The sequence below is a fragment of the Neoarius graeffei genome, chromosome 9, assembly GCF_027579695.1.
Source record: "Neoarius graeffei isolate fNeoGra1 chromosome 9, fNeoGra1.pri, whole genome shotgun sequence".
NCBI lineage: Eukaryota > Metazoa > Chordata > Actinopteri > Siluriformes > Ariidae > Neoarius > Neoarius graeffei.
In genome coordinates, this window is record NC_083577.1 from 42,716,059 (window position 1) to 42,732,784 (window position 16,726).

The 16,726-nt window shown below is 40.4% G+C and overlaps 1 protein-coding gene across 1 annotated transcript; it reads left to right on the top strand.

Moving 5' to 3' along the window:
* Positions 1 to 215: 215 nt before the first annotated feature.
* On the top strand, positions 216 to 6,776 carry gpr18 (G protein-coupled receptor 18). The gene is made up of 2 exons (XM_060928706.1): positions 216 to 313; positions 4,052 to 6,776. The coding sequence occupies exon 2, from the start codon at positions 4,062 to 4,064 to the stop codon at positions 5,049 to 5,051; it is 990 nt and encodes a 329-aa protein (XP_060784689.1). The 5' UTR covers positions 216 to 313; positions 4,052 to 4,061; the 3' UTR covers positions 5,052 to 6,776.
* Positions 6,777 to 16,726: the final 9,950 nt, after the last annotated feature.

Genomic DNA, 16,726 nt, shown 5'->3' on the forward strand with positions numbered 1-16,726 from the left:
TGTAATGCGACAAAACAGGACAAACACCAAGGGGGATGAATACTTTTTACAAGACACTGTACATTCATACATGATGAGGAACAAGAGCAAACCACAATAAGAGGGCGTGCATTTGCTCTTCCAGTAAACATGACACAGGAAGTAGCAAACCAAAAGAAAAAAAGAGCACATTTAAATGAAGTCATTAGCTGCATGACTTCCTGTGAGCTATTTGAGCAGAGTTTGATATGTAATGGTTTGACACCACATCACAAGTCTTTGTATGAGCCAGAAGCAGCTACCCTACGAGCACACAATGATGTAGATCACTGCGGTATGTATACTTTTGATTGTCTCCAAGAACATTCTGTAATTATTTGCAGTTATATACCAAACTGAAATTTATAACCATTTTACATTACTGTAGAAAGATGGACATATGTTCCCTGTAAGAGTAGATTGTAAATATAACATTATTTCAAATGTATGGTTGGCATTTATTCTCCTCCAGAATAAAAAAGAAAGAAAAATCATACAGAGAAAAAAAGAGAGCAGTGTTATTGGTAGTGTTACAGTACATGCTCTTAGACCTTCTTTTCAGACAGTCAAAGCTAAAAAAAAATAGTTTCACTTCAACATTTTATGGTAATATTCTTCATTTTAGTTTCTGTACATTATCAAAACAGTTTCCAAGCTTAATTACACTGAAGACTTAGTTATTTTGATTACACTTCATGTTAATGAAAAGGTAGTAAATAATTCCACCTCCCCACATGAGTAATGATTTCTCCATGTGGGGGATTTTGTGGCTTGAAGGTGATATCAGGCAATGACAACAAGGCATACAACACAATTAACAAGTGTTGTGTTAGTACCTTTATATATAACTATATTGTATAATGAGTATAAGAAGTTAAAATAAATTGTACATCAAGATAACAAAACACAAAAGAAAGAGAACCAGGGAAATTGGGAATAAGAAAAACGAGTGGAAGATTAGTCTACTGACCTGCTCTGATAGAGCTACTGTATGTAGATACATCAAGAAACATGTTCAAGAATACGAAAGGTTCAATGGATACAAAATTGTTTCAAGGGACATCTCTTGAAATGTCTTGCTAGTTTAAAATTAGTCTTTTATGGCTTGACTATACATGTAGCGAGGTCCAAAAGTCTGAGACGACTAGAGAAAATGCTTCTACTTTGTACTTTTTTCAACTTTACTACAAAGATTTTCATTACAAATGTCATCAGTAATAACTCGAAGTTCAGAATTTCTTAGTATTTGGTATGTCCTTCTTTTAGTTTAATGGCCGCATGCACTGAATCTGGCAAGACTCCACACTGATGGCACACAAGCTTGCATGAAATTTGACGATCCATCTTAGATCAAATACATCAGAGCGTCACCTCATTGATTGGAAGAGTTAAAACCCAAGGAAAAGATAAGCTTTTACACAAACAATTAATATGGTCAATATCGCAAATTTGCTTAAATGTACATAGTGATCAAGAAAGTGCAGAACCTTGGATATAGAATAACAGATTTAAATATGTTAATTAATGAGAGAGAGAGAGAGAGAGAGAGAGAGAGAGAGAGAGAGAGAATGTCATGTACAGTGGTGCTTGAAAGTTTGTGAACCCTTTAGAATTTTCTATATTTCTGCATAAATATGACCTAAAACATCATCAGATTTTCACACAAGTCCTAAAAGTAGATAAAGAGAACACAGTTAAACAAACGAGACAAAAATATTATACTTGGTCATTTATTTATTGAGGAAAATGATCCAAGATTACATATCCGTGAGTGGCAAAATTATGTGAACCTCTAGGATTAGCAGTTAATTTGAAGGTGAAATTAGATTCAGGTGTTTTCAATCAATGTGATGACAATCAGGTGTGAGTGGGCACCCTGTTTTATTTAAAGAACAGGGATCTATCAAAGTCTGATCTTCACAACACATGTTTGTGGAAGTGTATCATGGCACGAACAAAGGAGATTTCTGAGGACCTCAGAAAAAGCGTTGTTGATGCTCATCAGGCTGGAAAAGGTTACAAAACCATCTCTAAAGAGTTTGGACTCCACCAATCCACAGTCAGACAGATTGTGTACAAATGGAGGAAATTCAAGACCATTGTTACCCTCCCCAGGAGTGGTCGACCAACAAAGGTGGGGTTTACATTAGACCGTATCAGCGGATCATCAGATTAACGTTTTTAAAACGATTAGCGTGCACACAGCAACACCAATACACGATTCGCGTGCACACAGCAACGCCAATACACGGATACGCTCGGCTCCACAGGCATCCTGTGCTCCAAATCACTCCGCCCTGAACAGCAAGTGCCCTCTGGAGGGTGCGCACTCCGGCCCTGCACAGCTCACAGAGCACGCAAGTATAGCGCACGAGCAGTGATTCGGGACTGAGCCGCTGTGTGTGTGATCCCAGTGTATATCACTTACCACTTGCAAGTGGAAGGATGGCAAGCCTAAAGACAATCATAACTACACAATGGGCAGTATTTGCATCAGTATTTGCAGTATTTTCATACTTTTATACTCTTTAATGAAAGGTGATACAAGGCGGAAGTCCGCGCCGTTTTTCAGCAGTCGCATCACATGACCAACGCCAGCGAATCAGGAAGGTGGATGTCACAGTGACGTTGTCCAATGACGACGCCAGCTAGAGCTCAGCACAGCGTATCCGCGTATTCTCAATGGTTACACAGCACCGGACCAGACACGATCTGGATTGAATACGTGGACCCTGGCGGATTCCCGTTTCCCGGCGTTTCCAGGCGTTTTAATGTAAACGGACAGTCCATCCGCGAAGAAAACGAGACAGATATGGTCTAATGTAAACTTGGCCAAAGATCACTCCAAGAGCAAGGCGTGTAATAGTCGGTGAGGTCACAAAGGACCCCAGGGTAACTTCTGAGCAACTGAAGGCCTCTCTCATATTGGCTAATGTTAATGTTCATGAGTCCACCATCAGGAGAACACTGAACAACAATGGTGTGCATAGCAGGGTTGCAAGGAAAAAGCCACTGCTCTCCAAAAAGAACATTGCTGCTCGTCTGCAGTTTGCTAAAGATCACGTGGACAAGCCAGAAGACTATTGGAAAACTGTTTTGTGGACGGATGAGACCAAAATAAAACTTTTTGGTTTAAATGAGAAGCGTTATGTTTGGAGAAAGGAAAACACTGCATTCCAGCATAAGAACCTTATCCCATCTGTGAAACATGGTGGTGGTAGTATCATGGTTTGGGCCTGTTTTGCTGCATCTGGGCCAGGATGGCTTGCCATCATTGATGGAACAATGAATTCTGAATTATACCAGCAAATTCTAAAGGAAAATGTCAGAACGTCTGTCCATGATCTGAATCTCAAGAGAAGGTGGGTCATCCAGCAAGACAATGACCCTAAGCACACAAGTCGTTCTACCAAAGAATGGTTAAAGAAGAATAAAGTTAATGTTTTGGAATGGCCAAGTCAAAGTTTTGACCTTAATCCAATCGAAATGTTGTGGAAGGACCTGAAGCGAGCAGTTCATGTGAGGAAACCCACCAACATCCCAGAGTTGAAGCTGTTCTGTACAGAGGAATGGGCTAAAATTCCTCCAAGCCGGTGTGCAGGACTGATCAACAGTTACCGGAAATGTTTAGTTGCAGTTATTGCTGCACAAGGGGGTCACACCAGATACTGAAAGCAAAGGTTCACATACTTTTGCCACTCACAGATATGTAATATTGGATCATTTTCCTCAATAAATAAATGACCAAGTATAATATTTTTGTCTCATTTGTTTAACTGGGTTCTCTTTATCTACTTTTAGGACTTGTGTGAAAATCTGATGATGTTTTAGGTCATATTTATGCAGAAATATAGAAAATTCTAAAGGGTTCACAGACTTTCAAGCACCACTGTATTTTACATGTGTTATTGCTTGACGTCCCACTCAACAAGTTCACCCACATGGAAACACCATGTACCATCATATATAAATATAGACCACTGTGTCCTTTTTTAAGATTAATGCTCTTTGTGTTGTCCATTTTTTTTATCAGATCATTCATCATGCAAAAGAACACATCTTCGGACACCATCTCGGATGGTCATCTCCCTCCAGTATTCAAAATAGTCAGCCTGGTGTTCTACAGCATCATATTCACTGTCGGCTTGGTGGTCAATCTCACAGCCCTCTGGGTCTTTGCTCTAACTACAAAAAGAAGGAGTTCCGTCACTGTTTACATGATCAATGTGGCTGTGGTGGACCTCATCTTCATTGTCCTGCTTCCCTTCAGAATGGTCTATTACAGTGAGGACTACTGGCCATTTGGTGATATGTTCTGCAGAATCAATGCAGCACTAACCATACTCTATCCATGCCTGGCTCTCTGGCTGTTTGCCCTCATTAGTGCTGACCGTTATGTAGCCATAGTTCAGCCGCGGCATAGCAAAGAGCTAAAGAATGTACACAAGGCCTTGCTGTCATGTGTGGGTATCTGGATCATGACCCTCGGTGGTGCAGCATCACTTCTTTTCCTTGAGGAAGATCCGGATCAGTTCTCCAACCACACCACCTGCCTGAAGATGCATGACATTGTCTACCTGCGCCGTGACAACCCTGTCCACTTTGCTCGTCTGGCTTTCTTTTTCTTAGTGCCCATGCTTATTATGGTGGGCTGTTATATCATCATTGTGGACAACCTGATCCACGGGCGCACATCCAAACTCAAGCCCAATGTGAAGCAGAAATCCATCCGTATCATCATCACATTGATCATGCAGGTGCTGGTGTGTTTCGTACCCTTCCATGTCTGCTTTGTACTCCTGCTCTTTGAGAACAGTGACCAGGACTACAGCACCTGGGGTGCATTCACAACCTTCCTGATGAATATGAGTACAGTGTTGGACATTATACTGTACTACATAGTTTCGAAGCAGTTTCAGGACCGAGTGATCAGTGTGATCCTCTATAGGAACTATCTGAGAAGCGTGCGAAGGAAGAGTCGACACACAGGAAGTGTACGCTCTCTCAGTAACCTTACTAGTGCCATGATATGATGAACCTGACATGGTTTGAACAGGTGAAAAGCTAAAGTATTTTTAAATAGAAGATGATTGCAAACTCATCTCAAAAAAGAGGAACATACTGAAGCTTGGACACTTTCACTTTCATATTAGTTTAATACTTTTCTAACCGAGAACTCTTTCTTTGGTGTGCATGTTGGGTTCTGCAAATGTTGCTTTCAGTTGACTCATGAAAGTAAAGCAGTAGTGAACCACAACAAATATGATTTATCCATCCAAGACCATTGCTTGAAACAACAAGGAAATCGTTATGCTTGAAAAATGCATAAAGTATAAAATACACAATTTATGCAATGCAGAATGTTTGTGCAAATTTTCTTTCTGGATTGTATGCTGTCTTCAGTGTTAAATGGGAATTCCACTTATTTTTTGGAAAAAAAGAACACAGTATTGGGATCTCTTGTTGAAAAGTGGACAGAGGGATTCAGACTGTTTTGCATTAAAAATGGCACCATTCTACAGGGGTGGACAAATTGCTTGTCCCAGGTACCTGGGCTAGCAGATTATATACCTGGGCTATTGGTTTTTCATTCACAGTTGCCCAGTGGACTGGCAAGTTCTGTTAGGACTGGGGACTGTCTTGGCCTCTAGAGGCCGCTGTTACGTTTTTCTTGTCATGTTCGTTTTGGCCTCTAGAGGCCGCCTCTGCTCCTGTGTTCTGTGTTTGTTTTGACTACCATGTGCCTTTTGTTTTCATGTGCCTTGTGCCCCGCCTAGTCCTCATTATCGTCACCTGTGTTCAATTTATTTTGTGTATATATACTCCCTCAGTTCAGTCCCTAGTCACAGAGTCTTTATGCTATGCTGTCTAGTGCTAGTTCCTCTGTCCCATGTACCTTGCCTGTGCCCTTGTGTGGTTTTTTTTTGAGAGATATTTTTTGCTTTCTTTGGACTTTGTACTTTTGGATCTTCTGAGCGTTTTGCATTTTTGCCTTTTCTTTTTTTTTGACTTTGTATTGTTGGATTTTTTATTTTTTCCCTTTGTCTTCTCAGCGTTGGATTATACTTTTTGGTTTTTTTTTTTGCCCTGGATTGTATATAGTGTATATCACGGGCGATTGCTCTAAGACAACGAGGGAGGCTCAGCCTCCTCTAAAAATGACGAACATCATGTAGGATGAATTGCACTAGGCTTATGTTATAGCCGACCTTATAGCATTGCTATTTCAGATCCAGAATCATAGAAATATATGTGCTCAACCCAACCACAGTGCGAAATCATTCCCTTATAACTTTAATGTGTGCGTGAGTTTTTCCCCCTCGTGACAGTGCGATGCAGCCCAGCCTCAGTGGACTTCAATGGCATTTGGGAGCTCTGCGCTTTCAATATCAAAATTCAAGACGATTATTGGACAAATACTGCGAAAACGCCCGCCCACGGAGTCTCACGGACTCCCAGCCTCAGTGGACTTCAATGGCATTTGGGAGCTCTGCGCTTTTCAAATGCAAGACGGTTATTGGACAAATACTGCGAAAACGCCTGCCTACGGACTCCCAGCCTCACATGGGAGGGCATGGCAGTTTCTGCGAGGAGACTGGTGATTGGTGAAAGCGGCCGGATATTTTCTTTGACAGCTCGTTTCAAATATAGACAGGCAGCGGTGAATTTCAGTTCAGTCCCATGCGGATTCGCAAGTGCTGTGGTGTATTGTAAGAGATCAGCTTACATTTCGATTTCATTCATTACATACGGTTTCTACCAGCTTTTTTAGTTTGTATATATTTTCATTGTAAATAAAGTGTAAATATAGTGTTGTCAAGTTTGCTATCTTAGTTCCAGAAATTTTGTTTATTTGAGTGACTGAACTTGAACTTGAGGGGGCTAGTCAGCTAGCAAGAAAGCTGCGCACGGATGCCAAGCATTGCTGATTTAATTTTGGCGAAGCCATTTGCCAGTCTTCCTTTCGAGGAAAAAATTAAAGAGCAGGGTAGACCAACGCCTCAAATTGACTTGGTGAAAAAGGTAGGGAATAATACTCGTTTCTTTCAGCTCTCCTGGTACGAGAAAGTGAATTGGCTAACAGCAAGTGACCCACATCAACAACAGTAAATAGGCTACTTTAGTAATATGTCATGGATGGACCAAAAATATAGAATCTATTTAAAATGTTTATGCTGAGTATATTATATTGGAATATATATTTTTCTGGATATGAATTAAACACAGCTACAATTTGGAAAACATTTTTAAACAAAAACACAGCCGAGAACATTTCACACTACAGACCTGGATTAAAAGTGAAGGGTTATCAAAATTGTCAATAAAACATTTCTCAGTCAAAATAAGTAAAATATAGGGAAAGTGTCATTGAATGAAATGTTGGCACCCAGCTCTACTGCTGAGGTTCCTGACAAAGAGCTGCTTTCAATAATGATCAATTTTTAAACAACATGCCACAATTTTAAAATATAAAATGTTAAAATATACCCCCCCCCCCCCCCCCCCCCAACACCACCATCATGTATATTGGACAGTGGGCTAATGGGCCAAAAGAACCTGTTATTTCACAGTTTGTGACGCTGCCAACAATCAGCCAGATCAGAGGCAAGAGTATGGGCAAAATTGATGTTTTTTCTTTTAAAATCTGGAAATATCGTAACCGACCAGCCTCCCCTGTTTGAAAGACTACCAGCCGCCACTGGTGTATATAGTGTAAATAAACTGGGTTTTTTTTTTTTTTGATACTCTACCTTCACCTCACGCCTCTGCCCTTGAGTCATTCCCCTGGTGGCCTAGTGGGGGTTTGCTGGATCACTACACCAGTGAACTGGGTTTGATTCCCAGCAAAACCCTAACAAGTTCAGTAGACTGTTGATAATATAATTACACTCAGTATTTTTTAAATTCACTTATCAACAAATGGAAAATGGAAATAAAACTCCTTACTGGCTTTCACAAGAGAAACTTTGTCCATAAATCACTCCAATTGCTTCTTATTTTTCTTGGTGATGAAAAGCTTCTTGATACTGTTGCACTGTTGCCGTTTTACAAATCCTACTACATGCAGCACGATGTAAATCAAACAAGAATGTGGTCTGGCTGTTGGAACTATTTTTATGAGGCATATTAATTAGCTTGAATGGATGCTAGACAGGTGGACTGACAGATCAGTGGTATAGATGATGGATGGATGGATGGATGGCTGGATGCCAGACAATCTTTCCAGAATCAAGAATAAAGTGGGATGTGGAAACAATTACTAAATACAGTACTGTAATTCTAATGCTAGCACAACTTGCAGTCACCTCACATTTAAATACTTCACTGAGGGAAAATGAAGACGTTAGTTTGAGTCAGATACCATTATTACATGTGATGAGGGAACACAACTCAGTCAAAACGTTAGCCAAGGATTTTCTGCCATTTCTGGATTTTTTTTTTTTAATCAAGGGTGCAAATAAACATTGTAAGGATATGATAAAGGGTGTAAGGATATAAGGTCACCCCTTCTGTGGATTCAAGTGTTTGCTTATTTTCCCTCATCTGTATTAATGTACATAATTAGCTTGTCAAACTTTATTAGTTACATGAACTGGCACTTTTTCTTTTTTTAGCCTGGTCTAGATAAACATACCATGGGACTGGACAAGTTCATTGGCTAATGAAAGAATTTATGATTTGTCCACCCCTGATGCGAAGTATTGTTCGGTTCAACGATCATACCAAGCCTTGTTATCTCTCTGACTCCCTTTCTACCATTCTGACCTTTGCTAGTGTTTCTCGTTTCCTTGATTTCTGTTTACCTCTGATATTCTGTTTGCCAATCACCTGACCCTAGCGTGTTTTCTGACCTTGATTCCTGTCTCTCGATTTGGCTTGGTTCGCTAGTCTTAAGCTGTTTTCTGCCACACATACATCCGTAAGTGCCTGTGTACTCACATATATAATATTACACAGCTGTGTGAAGATATGAACTTTACCTTCAAGTGGTGAATATATTCATGAGTGAGTAAAGCGAACAAGTGATATATTTTTCAACACGAGAAAATAAACTTCGTATCTTCGTGGCACTGTGTAATGTTCTTTATATTATATGGACACATCCACAAAACAAATACTCAAGTTAATCAAAATAATTTTAATGTTGAACCGGTTCGCCATTTTGACAGCGCGCATCTAGTTAGCGGGAAACCACTGGGAGTGACATCATTGGAGTGAAATATTGGGAATTATTATACATACAGGATACTTTTTTGATGGAATAAAAACGTGTTCTATTCCCTTCTAGCAGGTTTCATTCATTTGGTTTGATAGCATGCAATATTGTTAGCATATTGCTTATCTTACATGTATTATGCCACTCTATCCAATGGAGAATGAGGGTTGAATATGGTTTACGATATTGCATGGTTGCCAAGACAACATGGCGTCACACGTCGGAGATGTAAAACTTCCACGCTAGTGAGAGACTATGACAATGTGTAAACAAACATGGCCATCAGGCTTGCTTTGTTAAATCCAGAAGATTTTTAAAGAATTTTGAAAGAGAAAGACATGCTGAACACCTGAAAGGAATGTGTACATACTGTCTCATCTCATCTCATTATCTCTAGCCGCTTTATCCTTCTACAGGGTTGCAGGCAAGCTGGAGCCTATCCCAGCTGACTATGGGCGAAAGGTGGGGTACACCCTGGACAAGTCGCCAGGTCATCACAGGGCTGACACATAGACACAGACAACCATTCACACTCACATTCACACCTACGGTCAATTTAGAGTCACCAGTTAACCTAACCTGCATGTCTTTGGACTGTGGGGGAAACCAGAGCACCTGGAGGAAACCCATGCGGACATGGGGAGAACATGCAAACTCCGCACAGAAAGGCCCTCGCCGGCCCCGGGGCTCGAACCCGGACCTTCTTGCTGTGAGGCGACAGCGCTAACCACTACACCACCGTGCCGCCCTGTACGTACTGTATAATAAAAATAATAATAATAATAATATTGTCTGGCTTTTTTTCATGGTAGATCAGATATATTCCATTCAGCTAGCATGATATTAAACTGGTCTTCGACTCATTCAGTATCATGCAAGCTGAATGGAATATATCTGATATACCACGAAAAAAACCAGCCAATATTATTTAAATATGTCACTCAGATCTGCCATGTATTTCATATGAAAAATGCGAGTTTTTCAACACGAGAAGATAAACTTCATATCTTCAAGCCAACATGTAATTTTCCTTTTATTATATAGACACATTCACAAACAAAAAGTACCCAAACTTATCAAAACAATTCATCGATTTCCTCACAAGTGACATGTAGCGAAACATGTCACAGTTGCCATCTGGATGTAGTTCGTATGAAAAATACAAGTGGTGTATTTCCCAGTCAAACACTTGTGTCCATGTATATATGTATGTTTTATATATATATAATACACACACATACTCTCTCTCTCTATATATAATAACCATATGAAGGTGGTTGACTCCATATTAGTTTTCACCGACATCCAGAACAGAGCTGAGACAGAAAAACTAATGATTACTTTCAAACTTGCCACAGAAAACAATGTCTGGAATAAGTGCTGTACCAGAACTGTGTTGGTTTCTGTCACAAACATTGTAAAGAAACAGCTGGAACACCAAAGCCAATTGCTATAGAATTGATTGTATTTCTTAAAAAATTATTATACATTGTCTTTTATGATGAAAATTATGCTGATGTGTAAAAAAAGAAAAAAAAAGCAAGAGAATCTGGCTGCTGACTGGCATACCATGTTAAACAGGAAACACATAACCTCCACGCTTGAAATAATGTGCTACTAATTGGGTCGAAGGCTTTTTAAACCAACTGAAAAGGAATAACCAGGAAGAAATACAGGAAACACCTGACCTTCACTCTAGACAGGAAACATGTGACCCAGAGTTAGGGTTAGGATTAGGGTTAGGGTCAGGATGCTGATTGGAGGTCACGTGTTTCCTGTCTAGATTAGAGCGCCAGTCTGCGACCAGACCAGACCCTACTCAAAAACTGTCAAATTTCTCTTTAAATCAAACATTCAAAATAAACATTTGATTATAGCTTTTTGAACACCTTTTATAATCTGTACCGTAACTTCACACTCTTTTCTTTGCAAACATGACTATGCAACTGCAACATAAATTTAGATTGATTTTTATACTATATTTACATTTGATTTAAAAAATAAATCACAAACAGTAACAGAGTTATCTAATATTATATGCACTAAAGTAGTACTGTCAGAAGTGTGTGTGTGTGTGTGTGTGTGTGTGTGTGTTATGTAGGAAGACTCAGTCATAAACATGTAATTGGAATAATAAATTTGTTTTCATGTTTAAAGGCCTCATGTTTGAAGCCCTCTAATGTTTCAGCTCCATGAATATGTCAAAGATCATTGCAAAATTATAATGGTTAGTAATATCTTGTTTCATTTGTTTCAGCATCTCAATTTATATTTTTTAGATAGCATGTTGTGTGGTTTGCCAGAGAGGGGTGCTATTGCAGAGAGCACGTCTTTATGAAAGTGAGCGATGATTTACCTCATTAATGCCAGCAGGTGGAAGCAAATAATGGCAGATGTGTGCACATAAACTGGCAGGAGCTACAAGAGAGAAGCACAACTTGCTTGAGAAGGCTCGAGTCCATGCAATGTTCCTGTTTTAATATGCCTGACCCACGCCATCAGTTAATGACTACATTTGAGATGCATTATGAAGAAGAAGGAAATCTCCAAGAACAGTCATGGCATTAGTCTGAGCTTCAGTGTGCAGAGGCACATATAGTACTAATGTATGTCACGTATTTATTTTTTTGGAGTAGATTGCATTTCTAGCTCAATTATTTCTTTATTATTATAAACATATATGTGGCGGCACGGTGGTGCAGTGGTTAGGGCTGTCACCTCAGTGGCTGACGGGGGCCTTTCTGTGTGGAGTTTGCATGTTCTCCCCGTGTCCGTGTGGGTTTCCTCCGGGTGCTCCGGTTTCCCCCACAGTCCAAAGACATGCAGGTTAGGTTAACTGGTGGCTCTAAATTGACCGTAGGTGTGAATGTGAGTGTGAATGGTTGTCTGTGTCTATGTGTCAGCCCTGTGATGACCTGGCGACTTGTCCAGGGTGTACCCCGCCTTTCGCCCGTAGTCAGCTGGGATAGGCTCCAGCTTGCCTGCGACCCTGTAGAACAGGATAAAGAGGCTAGAGATAATGAGATGAGATGAGATATTGTTTCCACTGAGTGCAAAGCACGTAAACATGTGTGACAGCTGGAAGAGAATTAGCCCACAATTTACAAGAACAAAAATGGACACTATTTAAATCCTATAACTCTATAATGTATGATATTTAATCCGCACCAGCAACCGATAAAGGTGTCTCATACTTTAGCAGAGTTATCATCAATGCTATAGCTAATTAAGTGATGCATTACTCTATGTCAGCACAGATGAAATAAACTGTATATTTCGAAGCTGTGGAAAATTCCAATGAACTAAGCGTATAAAGCAGAGAGATGAGGGAATACTGTATCTATTATAAGGAGACTGATAAGCACCGAATGAAGAATATTAACAACTATACAGAAATATGGATGACAAAACAACAATGATTATCAGCTATGGATGAATAAGACGGCACTTTAAACTTTATTTTAACATAACAAATATTTCCAAGCCAAGTCACTTTGGGAGTTCTTTGGTTGTTTGCTTTCAAAGGCATGATAAAAATGGACCATTAGAGCATTAATCTGAATATCCCAAACAAATACACTTAGTCAGAGGATGTCTGTTTTGCTCACTGCTCTCTGACGTTGAAAAACCATCTGTGTACCTTCAGTAGTGCAAAGACCAGCTAACATAACCATCTGGGAATTGCAACTCGAGCTCTGTTAAGTTCCTTTAAACATCCACATTAAATATATCTGTCACATTCAATACTAGTGGAACACAGCCTTCATCTCAGTATATTCACATGAGGTCTGATGTACTAAAGCATTTTCACACATGCGAAAAAGGGTACTGGAGCAAAAACAGGATAAGCAGCCCTGGAAGTGGTTTATAGAGCGTGTCCACCACTCAGCCCTCACATGGAATAAAAGCACAAATAGTTTACTGATGCTGCTTCTCGTGCAGTTCTCACTATACACTCATAGACATGTTAAACAATGTTCATTCATTCATTCATTCATTCATTCAATTTTGATATTGTTGGAGCTGCAGCTGGAGCGAATCCCAAGATTCTGGCCAAGACGTGGGTGACAGTCTGGACAGATAGCCATTCACACTCATGTTCACACCTATGGGCAATTTAGATTAGCCAGTTGACCTAATCCACATGTATTTGGACTGTGTGGGGGAAAAAATAAAATAAAATAATGGACCACCCGGAGAAAACCCATGCAGGCATGAGAAGAGCATGCAAACTCACAGAAAAACCTCAGTCGAGTGACAGGTTCAAACCCAGAACCTTCTTGCTGTGAGGCAGCAATTCGAACCACTGTGCATCACTAATCGAGAGATCAGGACAAGAGCTGGTTGTTGCAGCCTCGGCATCATCATGCAGCATATTCGCCTCATATACTTTGGACACCTGGTCCAGATGCCCCGCCACCGGTTTCCTAAATTCTTGCTCGACTGGATCCCGAACTATGGTTCTCGAAGTGTTGGCCGCCCGAGAAATTCCCTCCTTAAAGTTTATCAGGACGACCTTGTAGCTCTTGGTCTTGATAGCACTCTAGCTTTCCTTAGAGCTCAAGATCGCTCCAACTGGCGCCACATCCTACGCACTGCTAAGAATCGTGCATCAGCTCGTGAGCAGGCAGACCCGGACGGGTAGTGACCTGATCAAGGTACAAGGTGCCACCGTTAAACAATATAAAACATAGGAGTTGTCACTTGGTCAGAAGTTGTTGATAAGTTTCCTATAATCGCAGCTCTGTGAATAGTGCTGGTTCCATGGCTTATATTAATGCGCTCATTCTAATATTATTGTATCTTTAATTAACAGGAAGTTGTACAAAGGGCATTTCATATAATTTAAAGCTAAAATTGATATATTTGTTAAGTACAATTTACAGTGGTGCTTGAAAGTTTGTGAACCCTTTAGAATTTTCTATATTTCTGCATAAATATAACCTAAAACATCATCAGATTTTCACACAAGTCCTAAAAGTAGATAAAGAGAACCCAGTCAAACAAACGAGACAAAAATATTATACTTGGTCATTTATTTATTGAGGAAAATGATCCAATATTACATATCTGTGAGTGGCAAAAGTATGTGAACCTCTAGGATTAGCAGTTAATTTGAAGGTGAAATTAGAGTCAGGTGTTTTCAGTTAATGCGATGACAATCAGGTGTGAGTGGGCACCCTGTTTTATTTAAAGAACAGGGATCTATCAAAGTCTGATCTTCACAACACATGTTTGTGGAAGTGTATCATGGCACGAACAAAGGAGATTTCTGAGGACCACAGAAAAAGCGTTGTTGATGCTCATCAGGCTGGAAAAGGTGAAAAAACCATCTCTAAAGAGTTTGGACTCCACCAATCCACAGTCAGACAGATTGTGTACAAATGGAGGAAATTCAAGACCATCGTTACCAGTGGGCACCCTGTTTTATTTAAAGAACAGGGATCTATCAAAGTCTGATCTTCACAACACATGTTTGTGGAAGTGTATCATTGGCATGAACAAAGGAGATTTCTGAGGACCTCAGAAAAAGCGTTGTTGATGCTCATCAGGCTGGAAAAGGTTACAAAGCCATCTCTAAAGAGTTTGGACTCCACCAATCCACAGTCAGACAGATTGTGTACAAATGGAGGAAATTCAAGACCATCGTTACCCTCCCCAGGAGTGGTCGACCAACAAAGATCACTCCAAGAGCAAGGCGTGTAATAGTCGGCGAGGTCACAAAGGACCCCAGGATAACTTCTAAGCAACTGAGAGTAGGGGTGTGTTCAAAATATCGATACAGGGATACATCGTCGTGGGCCTCTTCATGGAGGCGTCAGTATCGATATTTCACGTGCAACAAACAATTAGTTTATCAAGTTTCTGAAAACTGCATCTGACAACTGCTTCTTGTTATACAATGTGCATTTCAACCACACAAGGCGGTAGTGCCATAAGCGGCAGCGCTGCTAACAGTAGAAGAAGTGAACACACACACACACAACACACAACATGGACGAAGACGGTGAAGAGAAAATATTTTCGCCCCCAACCAAATTCAAGGCACGGATTTGGGAGCATTTTGGATTTACCAAACAACAGGTAAAGGCGGACCTGGACATGACACACGCAGTATGCAAACACTGCCGAATGAAAGTTAAGTACTGTGGCAATACTACAAATCTGCACCTCCACATGACCCGACATCACGCTAGCATTTCGCAAGTAAAGAATGCTAGTGGTAGCACAACGACACAAGCAAATCTGACAGCGAGGTTTCAGACGAAATTTCCCCCAACATCACCAAAGGCTCAAAAAATTACTGCAGCACTATTATCCTACATATGCAAAGACTTGCGTCCGTACAGCTCAGTTGAAAACGAAGGCTTCCGAGAACTAATTGAGGAATGTGAACCACGCTACACTATACCGACTCGTCGCTTCATAACAGAAACCGCTGTGCCTCACTTGTATGCTGAGGTAAAACAACACGTAATTGAATGTTTTTAATGTTTTAAGTTTACTTTTATCAAAGCCATCTTTTTTTGCACTACAGCCTTGTTAAGGCCATGTTTTACATGCACTACAGTGTAAGTGTTGCTCTACAGCAAAATAAAAAATAACATTTGGGTATACATATGTCTGTTTTCTTAAAAATGTATGTTAAGTAATGTGAAATATCGGGATACGTATCGCCTTGAAGACCATGTATCGGGATGCACATGTATCGCAATACGTATCGTATCGTGACCCCTGTATCGTGATGTGTATCGTATCGCGAGGTTGTTGGCAATACCCACCCCTAACTGAGAGCCTCTCTCACTTAAGCTGTGTGTTCACATACCGGTATGATAGTGGTATAACTGTATCAATACAAAGTATACCGGTACAGTTTAGTGCATCTGTCCACACTAGCGAAAAATGTTTGCGGTTTTCTTTCACGGTAGTTGAAATGCGTGTGCGCGAAATGTTTCCGTGGTTACTGAGTAACTTCCTTCCGAGAATATGGTGGATGAAACAACGTGTGTGTGCTTTTTGTTGTCAATGTACAGTCTGTATTTCTGGTGGTCATTTATTCAGTCGAATCGTATAAAACGCGCGAGGCAGTTGAGAAAGAAACAAAGAAAACGAATCTCCGTTCTTCACTATTTCTTCTTCTACACCCGGAAGAAGTAGGAATGGTTCATTGCGCATGCGCATTATATTTGTATCGATACAGAACCGCTTCATCTGTCCACACTACAGCGAAGCGCTACAGTACCGATACTGTACCGGTACGAAACCCATACATTTGTGGGTTTCGTACCGATACAGTTATACCGCTACAGTACCGGTATAGTTGCTAGTGTGGACAGGTGTTGCAGTACGAAAGTAGTATCGTATCGGTACAAAATCCCTAGTGTGGACAGGGTAATTGGCTAATGATAATGTTCATGAGTCCACCATCAGGAGAACACTGAACAAGAAATGGTGTGCATGGCAGGGTTGCAAGGAAAAAGCCACTGCTCT